At 36.2% G+C, this 24,783-nt stretch overlaps 1 protein-coding gene across 4 annotated transcripts in view; it reads right to left on the bottom strand.

Moving 5' to 3' along the window:
• The window catches only part of LOC136026171 (uncharacterized), a 149,493-nt gene that overhangs the window by 28,999 nt on the left and 95,711 nt on the right, over nt 1–24,783 (bottom strand). Inside the window, exons 10-13 of one of the 4 annotated variants that reach the window (XM_065702492.1) lie at nt 9,897–12,345; nt 8,837–9,295; nt 5,165–5,473; nt 2,933–3,235 (exon numbers count right to left, since the gene is read on the bottom strand). In XM_065702492.1, coding sequence (XP_065558564.1) covers nt 2,933–3,235; nt 5,165–5,473; nt 8,837–9,295; nt 9,897–12,345 — 3,520 coding nt within the window. The remainder of the gene's footprint in view (nt 1–2,932; nt 3,236–5,164; nt 5,474–8,836; nt 9,296–9,896; nt 12,346–24,783) is intronic. The other 3 variants (XM_065702493.1, XM_065702494.1, XM_065702495.1) reach the window with 3 other exon arrangements.

Raw genomic sequence — 24,783 nt, 5'->3', positions numbered from 1 at the left:
CATCAAAAGTTACGAGCCTAGGAAATTTGCCTCATTTTAGAAAATAGGGGGAAAACACCCCCTAAAAGTCATACAATGTTAACGAAAATTACCACATCAGATTCAGCATATCAGAGAACCCTTATATAGAAGTCTCAAACTCCTATCTACAAAAATGTGGAATTTCGCATTTTTTGCCAAAAGACAGATCGCGGATGCGTGTTTATTTTCTTTTTCTTTTTTTTTTCCAGGGGTGATTGTATCTACTCAGTGGTCCTAGAATGTCGCAGAAGGGATCATTCTAAAGGAAATTAAAACTTCTAGTGCCCTTTTTAAGTGACAAAAAATTGGAGGGCATCTAGGCGCCCTCCCTTACTCATTTTTCCCCGAAGTCACCGGAACAAAATTTTGAGATAGCCATTTTATTCACCATAGTCAAAAAACCTAATAACTAAGTCTTTAGGGACGATTTACTCCCTCACAGTCCCCATGGGAGTGGCTGCAAGTTACAAACTTTGACCAGTGTTTACGTATAGTAATGGTTATTGGGAATTGTACAGACGTTTTCAGGGGGATTTTTTTGTGTTTTTGGGAGGGGGTGTTGAGGAGTGGAGGGTTACATGAGAGGATTTTCCCATGGAGGAATTTTTCATGGGGGAAGAGAATTTCAATGAAAGGGGCGCAGGATTTTCAAGCATTATTTAAAAAAACAATGGAAAAATAAACATGAAAAGTTTTTCAACTGAAAGTAAGGAGCAGCATTAAAACTTAAAACGAACAGAAACTATTACGCACATGAGGGGTTCACATCCTCGCAATACCTCGCTCTTTACTCTAAAGTATTTTTAGTAATTTCAACTATTTATTCTACGGCCTCTGTGATTCAGGAGTCATTCTTAAGGAATTGGGACAAAATTTAAGCTTAGTGTAAAGAGCAAGGTATTAACGAGAGGGTGAACCCCCTCATATACGTAATAACAACAGACGAAGATAGAGGTTCGTTACGTAAGTTAGTTCGTAATTTACACATATTTTTACTAACGAAAACGTTCGAAAAAAATTAATAAGTTTTAGTTGCCTTTTTAAGTAACCAAAAAATTCGACGGCAACTAGGCCTCCTGCCCCGCTCCTTTTGTCCTCAAAATCTTTCGATTAAAACTGTGAGAAAGTCACTTAACAAAAAAAAAATATGCAAATTTTGTTTTAACTATTTTAGTGCGGAGATCCAAAATCAAAACATGAATTAATTAAAAAACGTTCAGAAATTTAATAAAAAAAACTAAAAAAAAGAGTAAGGGGCGACATAAAAACTTAAAACGAACAGAAATTACTCCGTATACTCACTACTCTCAGTTAAAAAAAATGGGTTTTTTATTTAATATGCAATAAAGAAAAGTTGACAGACGTAGTATTAAACAGAGAAAAAGATAAAAAGTGAATAAAAAAAAGACATCACAGCGTTTATCAAAATTAACACAGCGTTTATCAAAACTAACACAGCGTTTATCAATTAATAGATATACAATCACAAATCACAGCGTTTATCAATTAATAAATATCACCTATTAAACACTGAACAGCTTTTATTTACATACAACTTTAAACATCACTCGTATAAGAAGGGAATGCCATGGATGAAAAATGGAGTTGATGTTTACTTGTTTGTCCGAAAATCTTCCTAAATAGTGCCTTGTATAGGAAATATGGTAGCACTGTCGAATTATTCAGTTTAGCAAGGATTATTCAATTGAAACGTGTTTTCTTTCGGACAACTCAGGCACTATACAATTTCGGCAGGGGAGGGGGGCAGGACCTGAATTTCCCCTCCTTGAACGGTGCCTGTTTCCACGGTAGAGAATTCAGAAGTGGGTGTAAGTTATATTTCAGCTTTATTAAGCTTGCGTTAAAGGCAGCCCAGTATGATTGACATCTTGGCTTGAATCCAGAATCAACGGGTAGTAGGGGACTGAATATTCACTCGGTAAAAAAAGGGACAGTTTTTTTTTTTTTTTATTTGTACCACAAAGAATTTTAACTACATTTTTACCGCTGTGAAAATTAAAACCATGAAAGTATTGGACGTGTGGATATTTGTGACGTCATTCACATTAAAAATATTTTCCGTAATTTATTAATGCCCTAAACGAACTTTCCTTAAATCGTAACCTATGCAGATTTTTTTTTTCACACTCGAAAAAAATTATTATTAAAAACAATCTTATCAAACAAACAATAACTATCGAGCAAAGATCGGCCGACTTAAAAAAAAAACACACAAAATCACAAACAAAACACAAAGAACAAAACAAAAACAAAATACTGTAAGTTCTCTGCCTCAATGCATAAATTTTAATGCAAATCAATTAAGAGCCCAAGACTCAAATCACAGCTATCTAACGGGAATGTCTTTCTTTAAAAAACTCGGAAAAAACTGAGTTGTCAAGAACTGCATTTTGAAACTTCCCTACTTTTGATCAAGGCTTTCAATCTTCAGGGGGGTCTCTAATTTTAGTCAGCACATGATCAATGAAAAATATTATCTTTCGATCTTTAGGAGAAAATCGCACAGTTTTTGGGAAAAATTTACTGATAAATAGATATATATATATATAATATATATATATAACTATAAATATATGTAAATATTTGCTGCCTCTCCACAGATTAAAAAAAAAAAAAAAAAAAATACTGGCATCCAGGATTAAGTGGTATCGGGTTCCGCTATGAATCATCCAAAACGTTAAAAAAAATCTAAAGATTAAATCTTACAAATAGCGACAACCTTTAACCCAGTAGCATCAATTGTAGGGGAGGGGAATGTAACGTCCCCCTGAATATTTTTGCATCCCCTTACCTGATTTTGAAAACTACTATTTGGGGGTTTAGTTTTAACCCTTAATTATACATGTAGTTTTGAATGGTCCTAAAGGGTATAGCTTAAAAAAGTTTGTACCTTTTGACACTCCTGTCTTCAACTTTTGAGGAGAGCTCTGCGACGAAGGTTTGCTTGGACCTGACTCCACCAATTGAGGAGTTTGAATATCAGAAGAACTCTCAACAGAAATGGGAGCAGGTTCCTTCTGTTTTTCAGATTTTGTGCAACTTGATTGAGGTGTTGACTTCTCAATTGTAGCAGTGGATTCGATAAGGGCTGGGGTCGTATTTTCAAAAGAGAGCAGATCATTTGGTCGCGGTTCTGATACTTCAGTTGTTTCAGGCTGCTCATTAGCGACTAGAGGAGTGATCTCATCTAAGCCTGTTAGAGATTACAATAAAATGAAAATAACTAACTGTTTAAATTTTTACTTTTAGGATACACTAAAGAGACGGTTAGCAGAAGTAGACCATTTTTCTTTGTTTGTATGTTTATTCTTTATTTTCTGCAATTTCTTCTATGTTTGTTTCCGATTTTGATGAAAATGCGAGGATCAGATATTTGGAATGCTTTGTTTAAGAAAGGAAAGAGAGAATAATCAAAAAAGGGATGGAGAACAGGGAAAAAAGAGAGAGAATGAAATAGAAACTAATTGGCTAGTATTAACAAGTTACGTATATATTAACGTATCTGTACATTGCCTATTATTAAAAACTACACATATGGCACACTTTATGACTTTCGAAATGGCACCATTAAGTTCAACAGCTAAAGAGCAGTAAATGAAGAACGATTACTTCTTATTTATTTAGAAGCAAGCGCTAAACAAGCGCCGAAACGACAGGAAGAAAAGAGTTATACTAAAGAACGTCCTTTCCGGCCAACCGTCTGGGGCCAAACAAAAAGCAGGTCGTCACTGAATAGGATGACAGTAGGTCGTACGGAAGAATTTAATAGAAATTGGAACTTCTTGGGAGGAGGTAAAGAGGAAGACTTTGTATAGGCAGGGATGTAGGAGGATCATGCGTAGCTGTATTGGCCTCAGGCGGCATGGTGCTACAATGACTCTTTTGTAGTAGTAGCCTAGTAGTATTGAAAATACAATGAGTATACATAATTTAGGTTATGTATATTTTTTAATCAATGGGAGGGGCTTAATTACATCGGAAGCGATTAATATATTCAGAAAGACGCACCAAGTGGCGTGTTCACCAGGATTCGACACTAGTAATGTAAATCCCCTTCCTCTCCGTACGTCCTTTATTAATCTATTGAAACATGGCTGGCTATAAAGCTGATTTAAATTGTAAAGCAAAGTGAGATTCACGTCTCATCATTATGATAGGAAGAATGCATGTACATAATTTGACTTTCGGATGGCTGTTAGGTATGTAACAGCCTTTAGTTATGTCTGGAGGAAACAGTATGCACAGCGAGAGTAATAATCCAACGGAAAAAAGTGAGACCATAAACTAAAAGGAAACATCAATTTTTAAATAAAAGTCAATCAAAGAAAAACATCGTGGAATTTCACAAATGAATCAATATAAAAAAAAAAAATATATCTGTTCTTTCGTTTTTGTGTCCTTCACTAGAAATGGGCTATATATATATATATATATATATATATATATATATATATATATATATATATATATATATATATATATATATATATATATATAACGAATTCGAATAACGAATAACGAATTCGAAGGATTATCCACTCTCAGAAGTCACGTAAACCAGGTGGCACGTGTAAGGAGTGGTGGAACTGTGCGAAGCGTTTTGCGGAGTTTGTCAAGCGTGGGAGAACTGTTCGCCATACGTGGCGTTCCAAGAAGTACACCAGGTAGTGGGAAGTTTCCACATTAATCCAAAAACGAAGAAGACTCATGTTGTAATTTTAGTGCTTTTATTCAAAAAAGACGAGTTTTTAAAGATTTGCGAAAAACTGGGAAATCACAATACTTCTCCATGAAGTAACCATAGAGTAGGGCTTTTTTGTCAGGACAGTAACACCGATGACGTAAAATTCCCGACAAAATAATACACAGTCATAGTAAAAGTAAAATGATTGGATATCTTTTTAGCCCTTCCCTGCTTTTATCTATCAATCTGCTTCCAGACAAGGAAAGTAAATCTTTTCATAACAAGCCGGATCTTAACGACAAGCCCAATATAAGACGGAGGGCTTCAAGCCAAAACTTTTCGAAAAACAAAGGATGCGTACCTGTGCATTTACATCTGGACGAACCTTTATCTTACAAGGCAAAAATTATCGAAACTAACATTCCATGAACTGTTTACCTTTTGACAGGTCACTCTCCAGCTTCTGAGGAGAACTCTGCATCAAAGGTTCGATCGGACTAGACTCTGCTTCTTGAGGAGCGTCGGTGTTGGAAGAAAGCACAGCAGAGGTGGGAGCAGGCTCTTTACTTTCTTCAGATTTGGTGTGACTTGACTGAGGCGTTGAACTCGCAGCCGTTATAAGGTGCTCACTAATAGATGGGGTTGAAGATTCTATCGGTGCCATAACGTCCTTCGATTGGATCAGAGAGGTTTCAGTCACCCCAGGTTGTTCGTTTGTTACTAAAGTTTCAACTTCATCCGTGGCTGCTAAAAGTCACGATAAAAGAAAAAAGCTTAAGCTGAATTCTGGTACAAACATGAATTATTATTTGATTTCTGGAAGATTTTGACTAAACAAGGCGAAAGAGAGAGAGAGGAGAGAGAAAGAGGAGAGAGAGAAAGAAAGAGAAAATACTGAATTTTACAAACAAAAGATCAGTACACATATGTGCGATCAGGTCCACTCCCTAAGGAAAGGATCCAAGTGTCTTTCCTGCAGTGAGCTGGTAATTAGAGTTCCATCTGAAAGAGGCTTCCCATCACCTATGCTTAATGCGTAAATCTTGGATATGATTAGCTTGTTTGAACGAGTCAGAGAGCTATCCACGCAACACGTTATTTTTTAAATCTAGCTAATCCGTTTAAAGCAATCATGAACAAAAGTTCAACTAGCCGTTCCAACAGCACTTGCTCCTTGAAACTCCATCTTTACAAATGTAGTTGATCCAAGCAACTTCATCCTTACCACAGTACTTGAGCCTTACAACTTCATCCTTGCAACAGCGCTTGATCTTTGAACCCGTACTTCATCTTTGCAACAGTACTTGATCCTTGCAACAGTACTTGATTCTTGCAAAAGCACTTACTCATTCTTTCCGGCTTGGACATTACAATATATTTGAAGCAAAATAAAACGATTCCCTTTTATAAGCTGCTGGTAAAAACCAGATAGGGATGGCACAGTCCTGAAAATGATTAAGCGGCTTGGCCATCAAGGTGTCCTTACTTTTCGTGTTTCAAGATATAAAAACCCACACTATGCGATGATGGCCCATACAGTATCTAAATGAGCAGCTATGTAACAAGGATACCTCTGGGTGTACTGGGAAGAAAACATGGGACAAATATCCAACTATGGTATCGTTAGAAAAAATTCTTAAATATTGTTGCGCTGAGAAATGCTGCCAGGAAAAATTTCGGTTCTACAGAGGGCACGATTAACAACAAAGAAACTTGTTAAACCTCTTGTAGCAATTTTTGACATGTTTGCTATATTTTTTAGTATATTTTTACTACTTTGATTTAATGTACTTGCAATTGAATCAAAAATTATTGTAATCAAACTGAAATTGCTTGAAAATTTCATTATTGAAGCCAATAATTGAATTGTGTTTGCTTGAAAATGACGAAATTAATTGTTATATTGGCCAATTCGAGCCAGGAGTGGATACAGACTTAAAGCTAGTGGGGGGGGGGGGGTACCGACAAAAATATGGCTCTCTCATCGGTGTTTTTACCCCTCCGAACGAACCTGTAATTAGTGTAATTCTCGACTGTCTGGTGGGTCTAAAACCACATCCTTGGGCCCACCGCTGATTCAAGTAACATGTTAATAGCACATTCTTGGATAAAAAAGTGAATTTTCGACCAGTGTCAGTCAATATTCCCTGTAGATGAAAAGGGGTTCTCTAGAACAATCTCAATGGGATTTTCGCCAAAATTGGAAGGAATTAAGCATATATTTAGGCCATATTTTTTTGCAATTTCCCGAGAGGAAAAGGAGACCCTTTAATCAATTCTTTCCCTGCAGATGGAAAGGGGTTCTCTAGAACAATCTCTACCAAAATTGGAACGAAATAAGTGTATTTTTAAAATTCGATTTTTTTTGTATTTTCCAAGAGGGGGGGGATCCTTAGATCAATCTCGGGACCCCCACCCCCTCTGCGTATAGATATGCTTATATACGGCAACATTGTACGTGAGCCTGCAAGAAAGCCCCACCAATTGCTAAAAACCCGAAAGCCGTAAATAAGAAAACAAGAAATAGTTGGAAAAACTTAAAAAAGAAAATGAAACCGTTTTGATAGTCCCAAAAATTAAATATTAGCCACTGAAGAATAAACATTTAATTTGAGAATAATTCGAATTCGTACTTCGTACTCTTTTGTGAAGGCTCAAACCCCTTCTAGAAGTGTTTCAAGCATACGTTTCGGCCCAAATCCGCCTCTTCCCGTAAAGTCTTCACTTTTAAACGAATTAATTGGTTCTTTTCTCGTTGAACAACTTAACATGTTTTTACGTAGCCCTCGTGCAACGAAAGGAGGATCTTGATATCAGAGGCCAACAGAAGGACAAATAATTTAAGACAGATTTGGAAATACGCTCCATTGCAGTACTCTATTCTCATATAAATTATAAACCAAGACTTCAAATAACCAAGACAAATCAAAAGAAAACAAAACATAATAACTCAAAAGTCAGAAAAAATCTTCAACCTTAGAAAGCTGAATAGTAACAAGCAAAACAAATAGAGATTAATCAAGAGATATTCAATAAGTAAAAACAAGTATTCAAATTGATTCACCACTCCAGCAATGAAAATCCGAGAAAAAACGAACGAAAAAGACAAAAGCGTAGAAAGATGTTTTTCTACATAAGCGTGGAAAATTGGGCGAAGACTCATCCGATCCTGCACTTTAAGTAAGAAAACACATATGACATTAACTTTAAAGGGAAAACAAAAAACTGAAAAAATTGATGTTTTTTACGGTTTATATAGTATTTTATTATTTTTGTTTATTATTTATTGGCTATATATTTGCCTAGTATACATAGTATATTATAGTATAGTATTGAATCCATAGAATGATATGCATTTATTTTTCAATAGTTACGTGGTTGTGCAAGGAAGGTTATTCTAATACATCTAATACAAAGTAAAGACACCAAAGAGTCCAAAAAAAAAAAAAAAACATTAAATCAAGATCATAAAAAATAATTAAAAATTCAACTTTTATGTTTATTTTTGCACGCAATAAAATGTGACAAAATGTATTCTGGAAAAATAGGAATCAAGCAAGTGCGCAAGGAATCAAAATAATGATTTTTAGCAATCTTTTTCATAAATTCTATTTATTCCTATTGAGGACACCAATTGAGGAGGAGGGGACAACAGACCCTGTAGATTTTATACCCCTCCCCCTATTTTGCAAAATATACATTTAGCATATTAGTTGAAAAAAAACGAAAACAAAAAGAAAATTGCCTTCCACTAGGTTTTGAATATTATCTTTTGTATGTTAGCTAAAAAAATATATTCAAACACTTTTTTCGTAAATAGGCCGGCACCCTTTCGATGCCCGCCTACATATATATATATATATATATATATATATATATATATATATATATATATATATATATATATATATATATATATATATATATATATATATATATATATATATATATATATATTGGGGGGGGGGGGGTGTATAAGGTTTTGAATGGTTTAAAATGTAATCAGAACACTAATAAGACAAAAACTGAATTAACAGTCAATGCAGAAGATAATCCCCTTATACCTTACACCTTACCAAGGACTATTAAACATGCAGTGCAGAAAATTACCTCGAAAAGCCAAGGCATTTAAGCCCTTTATCAAGTCCTCATCAACATTAGGTGACTGAACAACTACTTCATCAAGAGGTAATGTAGAATCATTAGCCTCTAGATCTTCTGCTGATTCACACAACGATTCATCCGCAATAATATCTCTCCATGGCTTGTCTTCAATAATTAAACGGTCTTGTAAAGATTTGGAGGCGCCCAAGTTGGACTCTGTTACCAAAAAGGATTGGTTCGACTCAGAGCCTTTCGTTCGATTTTCGATATCGTTTAGAATTTGGGAAGGCGTTGCAGGTCCATCTTTTTCCAAAAATATCACTTCAGAATTATTTCCAATGTTATCAGAGGCAGTAGATACTTCAATGCTACTACCACTGGTGTTGTCCTTACTATCTGGGGTACAATCTAAAGGTTCCATCTTGATCGGGATGATATTTGGGTTTTTATCTTCGTTATGGGTACCTGAATTATCAAAAGTAGAAAAAGTTAAATTACTTTCTGAATCATCTTTAGAAAAAAAGGAATCAAGCACGTGCGCAAGGAATCAAAATAATGATTTTTAGCAATCTTTTTCACAAATTCTAATTATTCCTGTAAAATAAACATATTTTTGCATGGACATCTATTGAGGAGGAGGGGACAGCCAGTCCTGTAGATTTTATGCCCCTCCCCCTATTTTGAAAAATACATATTTAGCACTGTGAAAAAAAAAACAAAAAGAAAATTGCCCTCCACTAGATTTCGAATACAATCTTCTGTATGTTAACCAAAAAATACAAAAAATATATTCAAACACCTACTTTTCTGTGCATTAGCGCCTATCGGTGCCGGCCTACAAATATATATTTTTTTCGGGTGGGGGGGGGGGTATAAGATTTTGAATAGTTTAAAATGCAAACAGAACAATAATAAGACAAAAACAGAATTAAAAGTCAGTGCAGCAGATAATCCCTTATACCTTACACCTTACCAAGGACTATTAAACATGCAGTTAAGCCTGAATATTTGAAAATTTTAAAAACAGAACGAAAATATTTATACAACATGCAGTGCAGAAAATTACCTCGAAAAGCCAAGGCATTTATGCCCTTTATCAAGTCCTCATCAACATTAGGTGACTGAACAACTACTTCATCAAGAGGTAATGTAGAATCATTAGCCTCTAGATCTTCTGCCGGTTCACACAACGATTCATTTGCAATAACATCTCTCCATCGCTTGTCTTCAATAGTTAAATGATCTTGTAGGGATTTGGAGGAATCCAAGTTGGACTCTGTTACCAAAAAGGACTGGTTCGACTCAGAGCCTTTCGTTCGATTTTCGATATCGTTTAGAATTTGGGAAGGAGTTGCAGGTCCATCTTTTTCCGAAAATGTCACTTCAGAGTTATTCCCAATGTTATAGGGGGAAGTAGATACTTCAATGCTATTACCACTGGTGTTATCCTTACTATCTGGGGTACATACTAAAGGTTCCATCTTGATCGAGGTGATATTTGGGCTTTTATCTTCGTTTTGGGTACCTGGATTATCAAGAGTAGAAAAAGTTGTATTATTTTCTGAATCATCTTTAGACTCTATAAAAATAGTCTGGTGCGTACTTACTGAAAGTGGAACTTCTTTATCTAAATTAGGAAAAGCATTTGATGGACTATCACAGTTATCTAAAATTTGACTTTCTATTTTAAATTCGGGCTCCGGAATTTTTTGAATTTCCTGCTCAGAAAGGTTTGCAACGAAATCTGGAATCGATTCATTAAGCTCAGAAACAATACACCCGAGGTTTAACTCCTTAGAGCCTTCGAAATTTTCTAAATCAGGTATGGTGCCACCAGAAATTGCATCGGGGTCCTTCCCGTCTTTTTGCAGGGCATTCATAGCTGAATCCTTAGTACCTGGTTGATTAGTGGGTAGAATTTCTGGAATCTGCGTAATAGTTGCATCTCTTTCAGCGTAAGTGTTTACAAACGAATGCATATTCACACTCAAGTTGTCACTGAGTGGTTCTGTAGACTCCAAAACCTCATTGACACTGTTGTTATCATTAGCCAGATGTTGGCTGTCATCAAGATGTAATTCATCGATTCCTACCTTTACTGAAGAGCTTGTAACACTTTCTGGACTAGCTTCTGACTTTTCTTCAGTATTTCTGATTTCTGCCTCATCTGTTCCTTTTTTATATTCATTCTCTCGGTTATTTTCCATTGTAGCTTTAATGTCATACGTGTCATGAGGATATCCAACATCGTCGCAATATCTATCTTTTGATTTAGCTGAAACACTAGTATTTTTATCGGCAGGAATTTCAACATTTGAGACAACATTATCAGAAACAAATTTGGGCTCATTCTCTTTATTAAGTAATTTAAGACCTTCAATTGATTTCTCTTCATTAAGCTCCATTTTAGATAATTCGACTCTTTCTTCAAAAGGACCCGATTTATTTTCACTTTGAAATTCATCATCATCCTCTTTCAAGTTACTAGATTTCGGCTCTGCCTGAGTAATTTCTTCACCAGTCAATTCTTTTTCAAATTCAGCAGTTTGCTGAGCTAAGTTCGGTCTGTCTTCAGAAACATCCAATTTACTTTCATTTTCAAAATCCTCCACTTTTAAAGTTGCAAATTTAAGCTGTTCCGTTTCAACAGTTTTTTCACCGTTCAAATCTTTTTCGGATTCAGTAGGTCGCTGAACTAAAATCATTCTATCTTCTTCGCTTAAATTCATTTCTAATTCAGCAAAATCAGAGAGCTCCACACAGGACTCCATGCTGGTTTCTTTAAAAGTAGAAAGATCACTTGTTTCAAGTGGAAGGTTCTGTGGAACGACCTGGTCTGGAAGAACGGGTTCCTCCAGTGTGGCATTGGTAACTACCTCCAAATGCTGATTAAAAGATTGATTCATTGCTTCTAACTTAGCATTAAACAAAGAATCTTCGGTGGTAATTGGTTCGAAGTTCGTTTCGTGTTGTTCTTCGTACCTCTTTTGAAGGTCGGTGAAGCTTAACACGTTAGGACAAGGTTTGGGTAGTATGAACTCAGAGGTCGAAACCGAATTGACAACGCTTGGTGTTTCTTGAATCACATCAGTAGATTCAAATTTATTATCAAAACCACTAAAAACACTCTTACTTAAATCTGGGGTAAAATCAGGAACATTATTATCACGGGTTTTTAAAATTTGATCATCCTTAAAAAATTCGGTCCTTCCAATAATCGACTCACCCACAGGTAGAGACTCAGGAAAGGGATTTGAAGCAGACACAACAGGTAAAATCCCAGAATCTAACGACAAATCCCCAAAAGTACCTGCAGATGGTTCCGTCCCATTAGCAGCAATTGTCTTCTCAGTACCGTTGGCAATAATGTCTTTGGCTTTAGGATCCAGCTGCACCAGACTAGATTCAGGCTCGCCAGATGAAAAAATGTAACCCTGTTGGTCTTCAAACTCAGATATGGGCTGATCATTTTCGGGAAGCCGTTTGTCTGATGTGGTTACTTTCATTTCGCCCGCCTAAAAAAGAGTCTTGGTTAATAAGCGGCATAAGGAAAAAAATAGACTGTAATTATCGCTTTTTTTTTAGGGGAGAGGAGGGTTGTTAAATACAAACGAGAAATAGTCAGTTTTGAAATCTCTGAAAGGTACATTCTTACACTGAGAAGAGCCTTCTTATGTTTTAGTTGCAAGGTAATGTAAATATCATTGTAACCCCTTCCCAAAACGATGATTGTCTTTTTTAAAAACATTGTTCGAAGATAAGGCACTCACATAGGATTTTTCTGGCCAGGCACTCACACAGGATTTTTTTAGATGGGGGGGGGATAATTAGATAATTCGAATAAGAAGTTCCCACAAATCCATAAAAATGAGATTTTTAGTGGGGACAACCTCCGAGGCTACCCCACGCACATTCCCCTCTGGTGGATCTTTATGCACTGCTTGCTTTTGAAAAAACGCAGTTAGCTCATAAAAGGCAGGGAATACAATCGGTGATATCAAGTTTGTTTAAACAACGAAGACCGGACTTATGGAGGCATCTCTACCCCTCGACCCTGCTGTCTTCACACAAAAGTACGGTTAGAGCTGTCTTAAAATTCCCTTACGAGTGGACAAATTAAAATCAATCAGCAATTGAAGTATTTTCACTTGCAACTTTCCAAACGTTTGAACGGAAAATTATGCTGTTTAGAGCAAATGCAACTAAATGAGCCCTACCCATCTTGAAACATCACAATTTTAAACACAAGTACTAAACTGAATTCCTATTACTTGTCACCTACTCAAGGCCATATTCAAGGGGGGGGGGAGGGTTAAAAGGTTTGACCCCCCCCCCGAAATTCTTCTTGTCGGACTCGTGAAAACGAAAAAAGATGCATAAAAACAAATTTTGGGTGCGTTTTTTAAAGTTTTGGTAGTAATAACCCACACCCTCTCCCCCCGAAAAAACCTGACTGCGGCCTTTCACCTACTATGGTTTTTCAGATGTTTTCTTATTTAAATCCTTTGATAAAAATGTATATTTCACCAAGGATTCAATAATCTTTTGAAATTGCCAAAAAGATCAGATTCACTCTTCTGTTTTAGGAACTAAGATATAAGACCTCACAAAATGAAACCTTTCGGTGTTTAATTAGTCTTTTCACCAAAGGGAAGTTCTGTACGGTGGGGGGTCAATGGGGAAAACTCAAAACATCTAGTATTTAGATTCGAATGCCTTCAGTTAGTTTTGAGTGTTTTTCCTCAGCAAAGGACTTACGTAATAAACACGGTAAAGAGCGACATGGGTCTTGCACCCCTACTTCTTGGCCCAATTTTGTTATTAGAGGAGCACAAAATTGACATTATTCTCTGGGGGCTGAAAAATCTACCTAGGCCTCTGGGAGAGCTCCCAGTAAGCATAGCTTGAGCGCGACTGTGCTCGCCTCAGGCGACTGGGTGCTACAGTAAGGTATTGCTATTAGTACGAATAGCATGACGCAGAATTGCTGTCTCCAATGTCTACGTAAGGAGGAGAGGCAGGGGAACAGAAGCTAAGATTCCTTGACCGTGAAGGTTTATAAACACGTGGGAAACTGTAAAAGTGGTCTGGGTATGTGTACCATACGATATTCCTATGCTGTAGTTGAAAGTTAAAAAGATATTAACTCCTGTATATGTGGCTTATTGATGTTATCAACATAATTGATGACAATAACAGTGCGATAATAATAGCGATAATAGTACTCATTGGCTAAAAGAACCAAGGGATGGAGGGGGGATAAATATAGAAAAGAAGTCATAATATACACAAAATAAAATACAATATGGAATGAACAGGAAAAAATTTCGCGATCCTCAAATTCGTTTTTTTAGTGTAAGCATATATAGCCTACGAGTTCGAAAAAAAGTAGAAACTCGTAGTTCAAAAGAAAAAATTCCATCCCACACAAAAATCCTCAAAAAGGGCAATTAAATCGCCTAGACAAAATTTATGTCTTCAGTAAAGAGATAAAAATATCAATTCTTATCTCTTAAAAAATGAACTCGGAAAGGGACCAGTTTGATGATCACTCATGCATGAAATGCGGTTTTAAAATGTCAAATTTTGCATTTAATGGTGGTCGCAATTAAACTAAGGCATGACTTATAAGTAAAGGCTTATAACAGCCTAAAAAAATGAGATGTGAGGGTTTGGCAGGTGAAAATATACAAATATAAAATCTGAGTCACGCCCATATAAAATTTGAGTCACTCCCATGCCAAATCAATAAACATACTGTTTAGATTTCTTAAGAGTTCGGCGTCAAAACACATTTGATGAGATGCCCCTTGTAAAAGACCGTGTTCAAAAATTCGGGCATGGCACACGTTGGGGAAGCAACATGAAAGGGTGCTTTAATTTTCAATTACATTACAGTGGGTATTAATTATCTCAAATTAATTAGACAGCGTCTATCAAAAAACAATTTCTAAGAAAGGGTAAGAGCAGTGGCGGTTCTGACCTCTCTTGCGCCAGGGAAAATTCTTGACTAGAGCCCCTCTCCCTCCCCCTGTCTCCCAAAAATTTTCTGACAAAGTTTTAATCTATCAATAAAATTTTACCAACAGCACCCTCTACTTCATTTTAATAAAAAAAATATACAAAATGAATATAATCATTGGATTATTTATTTGAAATTTTGCATCCTATAAATTCCTACGCCCGAAGCAAGTGTACCTTCTGTCTCTCCCCTAAACCACCTCTGGGAATGGGCATTGTTTAAGCTAACAAATATTACAATAAATTACAGAAGAGGAATAGAAATTAAACAAAATATTGGAATTAAACTTGAAGTAAATATAAATGATCAAAAATAGACTGGATTCCAGTCTCACTCAATTCTTTCAATCAATTGAAGTGCCTAAAATTTGAAACAGCCTAAAAAATTTCTGATCAGATAATGTTGATTACAGTCATGCCAAAATCAAACCAAAACTGGATTAATTCTCACCAGTAGCAGTTTTAAGCCTCGTAGTCTAGGGGAAGGGCAAGGTGCCTTGATAGGAGCGTAAAAACATAAAACAAAAGCAATTTACGTCCAATGTCATAAAGACCTGGAAGGGGCAACTGCCCCCTGCCCAGGCCTAGAACCGCCAGTGATTCACACTTAAATAATTATACTGACGCATAACAAACAGACTAAGCAATACAGTCTACCACACAACCAGTCTAATGTTGTTTGGTAAATTAATGAAGATAGGCAAGAAGTTATAGCATGTTTGGATAACACAAGAAGACATGATATTGTATGGAGTTTTAACTCTCTCTTTCAGCTTTTTTCTTCTTTACCTTCTTTTAGAGGATTTTACCTGTTTCTTGTTTTTCAATCGAAGTAAAATGGCTGGGCAGAGGATTGCATGACAGATGAATATCCCTTCAGAATATATCCCTTCAAGAGATTAAACCCCATGGAAAGACTCTCTAAATTGAAAAGTTAAAATTTTGCGCAATCAAAAAGTTACTTATTTTTAACTTACCTTTATTTACACTCTGGTACCGCTAAATTAATAAGCACACTTTTTATATTTCGGGGTTCAGTGTCAAAACACAATCAAGGGATTTCCTACAAAACAACCCAAAAATCCAGCAGGCCAATATGCACATTAGAAGAAAAAATGAGGAATTCCATTGTTTTTCTTTTTAAGGACAAGAATCTTTAAACGCACCTATAATACCATTCGGCTGGTTTTAGCTGCCTTTCATTGAGTTAGGCATTTTAATCAGATTTTCCTTTTAATTTGGCCAGTAATTTAACTTTGAAAGGAACTTCGTATTTCTCTTATTTTTTAAAGTTTGCACAATTATAGTTACACTACAAACTAAAATCATAAAGTACTTTTTGTATTCTAACTACTAAGCTTTAAAATGCAAATGATCTCTATTTTCACAACATGAGATTTGATATCGACTTCAAATTCAATTCCTATTTCCAAAAATTATATGATTGGATTTAATTTCTAACTTAAAAAGTGGAGTCAACAAGCCTTTAGCACCCTCTTCCTCTGTCACCCAGTTTATTATGCCCCTTTTTGCCCTTCCCTATAAATCCTTCCTTGATTCGACTTTCGGCATATTTTCTACATTTGAAAATTTAAAGAAACACCATTATATACTATTGACATTTTTTATTGACATTATCATTTTATATTATTTTATTGACATTATCATTGACATTTTTATATTATTTTATTGACATTATCATACTATTGACATTTTTTTCAGCTAGATGATTGGTAGAATGGAATCCCTGCCCCCAAATCCAAATTTTAAATTTATCGTCCTTTCTTAGTCACATTATCCATACAATCTAATTTTTATTATTTCCCCACCCCCTACTTTTTATCATTATTTGGACCCCCACCATTTTGAAAAAGTCCTGGGAATGGACCTGCTTAGACAGTAAACCAGCAATTTATCTGCCTTAACCGTTTTCATGTATGTTAATGCACTAAAAGTAAATTGGCTTCAGAAAGACAGATAATGGAATCAAGCAAAAGTTAAAAACTCAAAAGTTAAACCAGCCTCAATGAAAATGAGGTAAGAGGGCTTGGCACTTCAAAATCATTTAATATGACTAAGACATACTTGGAAGGTGATACAACGTTGGATATTCAATTATGCTTAATCCAAGCCAACAATAGCAACGAAAAATTAATTATTTTTTTTTTTACTGGTGGTGAGCTTAAGATTAAGTGGTGAGCTTAAGGTGAGCATCATATTAATCGTCCTACAGTAATATAGAATGAAACTAAAGTCCAACCATAAAAGAATACAAAGTTTAATTGTTAAAGAATACATTAACTGTTCTTTCATTTTACGGGCCAAACAATTCACACAAATTACCCAATCAAAGATTGCGTCCTTTTTTAAGGACAAAGCAGTAACCGATTACATATAAAAATAAATGAAAAACAAGTTTTTTCAACTGAAAGTAACGAGCGACATTAAAACTTAAAGGGAACAGAAATTATTCCGTATATGTAAGGGGCTGTCCCCTCCTCGAGGCCTCGCTCTTTATGCTAAAGTTTTTAATCATTTGAAAAAGTAGAATTGTGACAAAAAGTCAAACTTGAGCGTAAAAATTATCTTGGAATTAACGCTATGAGCGTAAATTCCGCTCAATAGTAATATTTGATTCATCGAAGTTCATATTAATTCAGAGTTCATATCAGCGGAATTTGATTTAGCGTATTGAACTTCAAATTTCCGCTTTGAGCTTTAAGCCTAGCCAAAGTCCAAAAATTTAGCTCCCTAGTCAACTCTTTTTCTTAGGCGACAAGTCGGTCAAATACAAAGGTAGCAGTTTTCTTCGTTGCTTCAACTAAACAAACATAAGAGGGTTGAACTTTAGGGTTTTCTCACTCAAAATTACGACAGGTTTTCCTTAGCAATTCTTCTTGTAATTATTTACACAATATAATTTTTTATATGTATTTATTAACCGACAGTTTGATGTCTGCCCGCTACTTATTCTCTAGACTCTGTTTAAACAGGTCACAACTAACTAATACTAATACTTGAATCGCTCCTGAACAATCCGAGTGGTTAGTCCCTTGGTGTAATTTATGCATTCTCACACGCTCCGATTACAGTTGGGTCTAGTCTTTTGAGGGGAATTTTGACTTCGGAACACAAATATGTAAAGTATTCTAAGGGACTGCAGCCAGAAATTACATATTATAGAAAGAAGTTTCTGATTGTTGAATAGAAAATTTTTTGCTCTATTTTTTGATACCCAACAACAACAGTGTCAAGTATAGCAATCTAGAATGCAAACCCGAAACAGGTTTTATAATTATTTTGGAATTATAAAAAAAATAATTGTCGGCTTCAAGATTTGATTTAGTCAAAATATTCCCAAGATTTTTTTTTATTTCTATTGACATAAAAACCGCCGAAATCACTAATTCAGGAACGTCAGGCAAACTCCAAATATTTAACATGGGAGGGATGGGAAGATTCCTTGAGAGTGCGTCCCGCCTTATTATAGAACTTTAGCGTAAAGATTATTCCGTATATGAAATGGGGCGTCCCCTCCTCAACGTCCCACTCTTTACGCTAAAGTTTGACTCTTTGTCACAGTTCTATTTTTCAAGACAATAAAAATAAATAAATAAATAAACACGTATCCGTGATCTATCTTCTGGAAAAAAATACAAAATTCTACATTTTTGTAGATCGGGAGCTTGAAACTTCTACAGTAGGCTTCTCTGATACGCTGAATATAATGGTGTAATTTTCGTTAAGATTCTATGACTTTTAGGGGGTGTTTCCTCCTATTCCAAAATAAGGAAAATTTTGTCAGGCTCGTAGCTTTTGATGGGTAAAACAAAACTTGATGAAACTTATATATTTAAAATCAGCATAAAAATACAATTCTTTTGGTGTGACAAGTAATATCAAAATGCCGTTTTTAAAAGCTTCGGTTACTATTGAGCCGGGTCACTCCTTTCTACAGTTCGTTACCACAAACTGTTTGATAATGGGCAAACAAAATCGAGTGTTATTGTGTTTATCTTTCTGACGAAAATACGTCACAAAAATAAACTAATAGAATAAGAGTATATGTACTTATACAGAAGCATTAAGAAAAAGAACGTGATGATTAAATAAACTAGGAAGCCAAGATTTGAAGATTTTGTCCCACTGTTGCCCCAATGAATTATCTAAAGCTAGATTTTGGTAGGAGTACCTTCATTCGGGTGAACCTTCGGTTCGGTTTTGGTTTTTGATAACGTCGAAAAATTCCGTTTCTCTGGGTAGCAAAATCAGGTTTAAATTAATAAAAGCTTTATGTTTACACACTGATTATAATACACAATTCAAGATGTACTGCCATTCTAAGGCAACAGATTAAATTTTATTCGCTTGGGTGAAAAACATATCACTTGCATTCTTTTTAAGATTAAAAAAAAAACTATTCCAAAAACTATTTGCCAAAATATCCGCGTTGTTTTAGTCTTTCATCTTTTCTCTACTGGCCGTAGTCTCGTTTGTTGTCTTTTTATTGAGTTTTACCTCTCTTTATTGTTTTTTAAAATCGTACACACAACAGGTGGCGCAGGCCACACACGACAGAAAAGTTCTACACATGGCAAAAGGAGATATTACGAAGCGGAAGCGGCCTCCCACTTTCTTTTTAAGGTTCTCCAATATAGCAGATGAGTCACCAAGCTCATCACCAGGCACATTAGTTGTCTTATGAGGTGCCAACCATGATTTTTTCTTCATTATTTTAAAATATATTTATCTCCTTCTTCCTGTTTAATTATTTGGATACGCTAATGAAAAAATCTCCATGAAATTCCAGGCATTTCGACAACTGGGATCGAACCCTGGCCACCGTGCTACCATGCGGAGATCAATCCTATGTACAAACAAAAGGTTTATGTATCTTTCTTCTGCTTCTTCCTGTGTGAATTATAACTGATGTTTCCGCAAAATAGCATCACAAGACCCTATGGCTGGCGGCTGCATTTAAAAACCAAATCTGGGTCCCCTATTACCAAGCAGAAATCAAACCCTGAGATGTCAAACATGATTTTTTGCTTCTTCGTTGATTTAATATATAATTTACTTTCTTCTTCCTGTTTAATTATTTGGATACGCTAATGCAAAATCTCCATGAAATTCCAGGCACTGCGACAGCTAAGATCGAACCCCGGGCACCATGCTGCCATGCAAATTTCAATCCTATATGCAACGATAAGGTTTATATATCTTTCTTCTTCTTGGTTGATGATGTTTTCACCATACCCCGTGGCGTCTGCATCTGAGCCTGGGTCCCTATTACCACAGTTCATATCTAGATATGTGTACTGTGCCTATTACCATCTAAAAACTAATCCCACCGTGCCTCAGCGGAAACTTATGGCGCACTGAGATGTACACTGGGTGGCGGAGAGTGGACAACCCTCTAGATTAGGCATTTGGGTTTCTCCTGTACATAAACCCTTAGAAGCTGAAAAGTATGATATCTCTAAACAAGGCCGCATCCAGCATTTTTGTTTGAGGTGGGGGGTATTTTTCAGGGGCGGGTGCAAAAAACTTTAAATGCATCAGAAATTTATTTATATACATTTTTGCTACATTTTTATGAAACGGAGGAAAATTTCAGGATGGGAGTTAAAACCCCTTAACTCCCTCCTGGATACGACCTTGTCTCTAAATTATTATTAGACATAAAATACATTATGAAATACATTTCACAGTTTATTATTACACAATGATGTTTTAAATTTTATAATAACGACTTTTACCCCCTGAAAAATCTCACAAGTTGACATCCATGCCATTCTTTATGGAACACCCGCTGAAATGCTATTTCACCCCCAAGGGGGAATATACTAAAATTAAGAAACCCCTATAGAAGACAAATAATTTGTACAACCTACACTGGAGGATAACATGCAATGGGTACATTTAGGGTTTTACGTAAACAAGGGGAGTGGAACTCGAGAAGGCACTCATTCTATCAACACATTCCATGTATTTGCGTCAACACATTCCATACATTTGGAATTTTTTGCAATAGAAATAAATGGAACAAAAAAAGTCATCATTTTTAAGGTAGCCACATTGACTTCTCTCACAATTAAATAAAAAGCAAGTTTTGCAACTGAAAGTAAGGAGAAACATTAAAACTAAAAAAGAACATAGATAATTCCGTATACAAGTGGGTTGCCCCCTCCCCAATATCTTACTCCTCACACTTAAGTTTTTTTTAACACTTTTAAAAAGGATTCTTATTCTAATTAATGCCCCTTATGTTTCAGGAGCCGTTCTAAAAAAAATTGGACAGACGGTCAAACTCTACTGTAAAGAGCAAGGTATCTAGGAGTGTACATCCTCCTCATATATGGAATAATTTCTGTTCCTTTTGGGTTTTATTGTTGCTCCTTACTTTTAGCTGAAAAAAAATTGTTTGTTCAAATAATCCCAATAAACGTGGCTCTCCCTCCATGAAATTTCCTCTCCTCATAGGAAACTCCTCCGTGGAGAGGACTTGCCGTGAATTCCTTGTTTTTTTTTTTTTAGCCCCACGTGACCTCCAATTCTTAGGTTCCAACGACCAAGATAACGCTTTATGATTTTGGTCAGTCATTATCCAAAGCCCTAAATATCATTCCATTTTCTTGGCACATCTTGACGTGAAATCGAAAAGAATCTTTCCAAGTTTACATAAAAGAATTATGTCCTGAAGCAAAGATAAATAAATACAATTTCAGAACAAAGGGTGAAAGCCAAAAATTCAGAGACAGGACTCGCAAAAAAGTTGCTCAACTATCACATACAAAAAAGATCAATCCTCTTTCAGTTTGGCAAGCTTCAAGCAAACAAAAAAGGCTAATTAAGAATTCTTACAGCTTCAATTCAACTGCTCGAACAACTATTATTAAATAAATAAAATAAAAAGGCGATAGCTGTCTTGAGTTCAAGTAAAAATAAAATACTGCTAAGACGTTTTGCTTTTAAAGATTAAAAATAATCAATTTCCTCAATCTATTAGGCAAGTTCAAACCTATGAAGCGATAGTAAGAAAACTAAAGATTCCGAAAAATTCAATCTGCTGTAAAACATCGAAAGAAAACTCGTGTTTTAACTTGCATAATAGTAAAACAATTGGTGGTAGAAAACTGTAAGGAATGAGCAATGCGGATCAATAGTAGCCAAAACTTTATAAATCGAAATTTTGATATAAAAAGATATATCAGCAGAATCAGCTCATTATGCTAATTCCTAATATATAATATTTATTAAGGTTAATGCTACTCATTAAAGACCACGAACCTGAGAACCTTTGCCGGATAATCGAAGCAGGGGGAGGCTAGCCCCTCTCCCACACCTTTTTTTCCCACGAGTCGTCTGATCCAAATTTTGAGATAGCCATTTTGTTCAGTATAGTTGAAATGTACAATAACTATGTCTTTGGAAATGGCATGAACTCCCCAGAGCCACCGGAGGGAGGGCCGCAAGTTATGAAATTTGCCCATTGTTTACATATAGTATCTGTTATAGGGAAGTATACTAACATTTCTGGGGCCGGATTTAATGCGGGGAGGATTTCCCATTGAGATGGAAGTTTCAGTGGGTGAACTTTTCGGGGAAAATTTTACACATGAGAAATTTTCTAGAATTCATATACCAAATTCGTTTTATTTGTCTTACTTTCTCGTGGGCGAACCCATTTTAAATGTGGAGATGCTTTGGAGGAACTGTCCGGGGAACTTTTTAGTGGAGTTAGAATTCTCAGGAGGATTTTTACGTAAGGGGAATTCCCATGGAAAAATTTTCCATGGAGGAATGATTACCAGGAGAAATTTTCTGCCGAAGAAACTATTTTTCTGCCGGGGGGGGGAGGGGGTCGGGAAGCATTTTCCAAACAAGAGGGATTTTCCCACTGACCATACAAAGGAACAGAAATTGAATAAAAACAAGTCTTCCTTCAGATAAAAGTATACTAAGGAGTATTTTGTAGGCAGAATCGTAAGCAAGAAATTTTCAGGAAGGAGGGGATTCACAGCGAGTTTGGCTTTGTCCAGGGGTAATTTCCCCGCAGAAGAATTTTACGTTGGAGGAAATTTCTATGGAGAAATTTTTATGGGTGAGATTTTCTACGAAGGGGGGGGGGGGATTTCCTGGGATTATTTGAAAAACGGCCAGAATTTTAAGAAAAAAAGTTTTTTCAACTGAAACTAAGGAACAACATTAAAACGGACGGAAATTATTCTGTATATGAGAGGGGTTGCCTCCTCCTCAATATCGCTGTTTATGCTAAGCCTTTTGTCTCAATTCTTTAAGAATGATTCTAATAACTTAAGGGCTGTGTAGTTAGAATCAGAGCCTTTTTTTCAAACAAGAGGCAAGAGCTCATATGGCACTTGTGACGAGGCCGAAAGAGCCAATAGCTCATATGGTATGAGCTCTATCAAAATTCTAAGAATCAATATATTATTTAAAAGGAAAATCAGAGGCTTAATGCCGGTCGGCATTTAAAATAAGAGCTCTGAGTCACGAGGTCCTTTCAAATATCAAAATTCATTAAGATCTGATCACCCACTCGTAAGTTATAAATACCTCATTTTTTATGATTTTTCCTCTCCCTTCAGCCCCCAGATGGCCGAATCGGGGAAAACGACTTTATCAAGTTAATTTGTGCAGCTCCCTGACACGCCTACTAATTTTCATCGTCCTAGCACGTCCAGAAGCACCAAACTCGCCAAAGCACTAGCCCCCCCCCCAAAGAGAGCGGACCCAGTACGGTTACATCAATCACGTATCTAAGACATTTGCTTATTCTACCCACCAAGTCTCATCCCGATTTCTCCACTCTAAGCGTTTTCCAAGATTTCCGGTTTCCCCTCCAACTCCCCCCAATGTCAACAGATCTGGTCAAGATTTGAAAAGAGAACGGATCCGTTCCAAATATGTCAATCACGTATCTAGGACTTGTGCTTATTCTTCCCATCAAGTTTCATCCCGATCTCTCCACTCTAAGCGTTTTCCAAGATTTCCGGTTTCCATGATTTCTGCTTCCCCTTCAACCCCCTATGTCCCTGGATCCGATTCGAATTGAAAATGGAACATCTGAGACATAAGATCCTTCTATATATCAAGTTTCTTTAAGATCTGATCACCCATTCGTAAGATAAACATACCCCAATTTTTCACGTTTTCCAAGATTTCCGGTTTCCCCCTCCAACTCCCCCAATGTCCCCAGACCTGGTCGGGATTTCAAATGAGAGCTTTAAAGCACAAGATCCTTCTAAATATCAAATTTCATTAAGATCTGATCACCCGTTCGTATATTACAAATACCTCATTTTTTGTAATTTTTCCGAATTACTCCCCCCCCAACACCACCAAAGAGAGCAGATCCGGTCCGGTTATGTCAGTCACGTATCTTGGAATTGTGCTTATTCTTCCCACCAAGTTTCATCCTGATCTCTCTGCTTTAAGCGTTTTCCAAGATTTCCGGTCCCTCCCCCCCCCCCAATGACGCTGGATCCAGTCGTTATATAAAATGAGAGATCTGCGTTACGGGGACTTTTTAAATATGAAATTTCATTAAGATCCGATCACTCCTTCGTAGGTTAAAAATACCTCATTTTTTCCAATTTTCAGAATTAACTCCCCCCCCAACCACCCAAAATAGAACGCATCCGTTCCAGTTATGTCAATCACGTATCTACGACTTCTGCTTATTTTCAGAATTAACTCCCCCCCAACCACCCCAAATAGAACGGATCCGTTCCAGTTATGTCAATCACGTATCTACGACTTCTGCTTATTTTTCCCGCCAAGTTTCATCCCGATCCCTCCACTCTAAGCGTTTTCCAAGATTTTAGGTTCCCCCCCCAATGTCACCAGATCCAATTGAGATTTAAAGTAAGAGCTCTGAGGCACGATATCCTTCTAAATATCAAATTTCA

This window comes from Artemia franciscana, chromosome 4 (assembly GCF_032884065.1).
Source record: "Artemia franciscana chromosome 4, ASM3288406v1, whole genome shotgun sequence".
In the NCBI taxonomy this organism is placed as follows: domain Eukaryota; kingdom Metazoa; phylum Arthropoda; class Branchiopoda; order Anostraca; family Artemiidae; genus Artemia; species Artemia franciscana.
The sequence above is the reverse complement of the archived record's forward strand: the minus strand, read 5'-3'. Positions and strand labels throughout refer to the sequence as shown.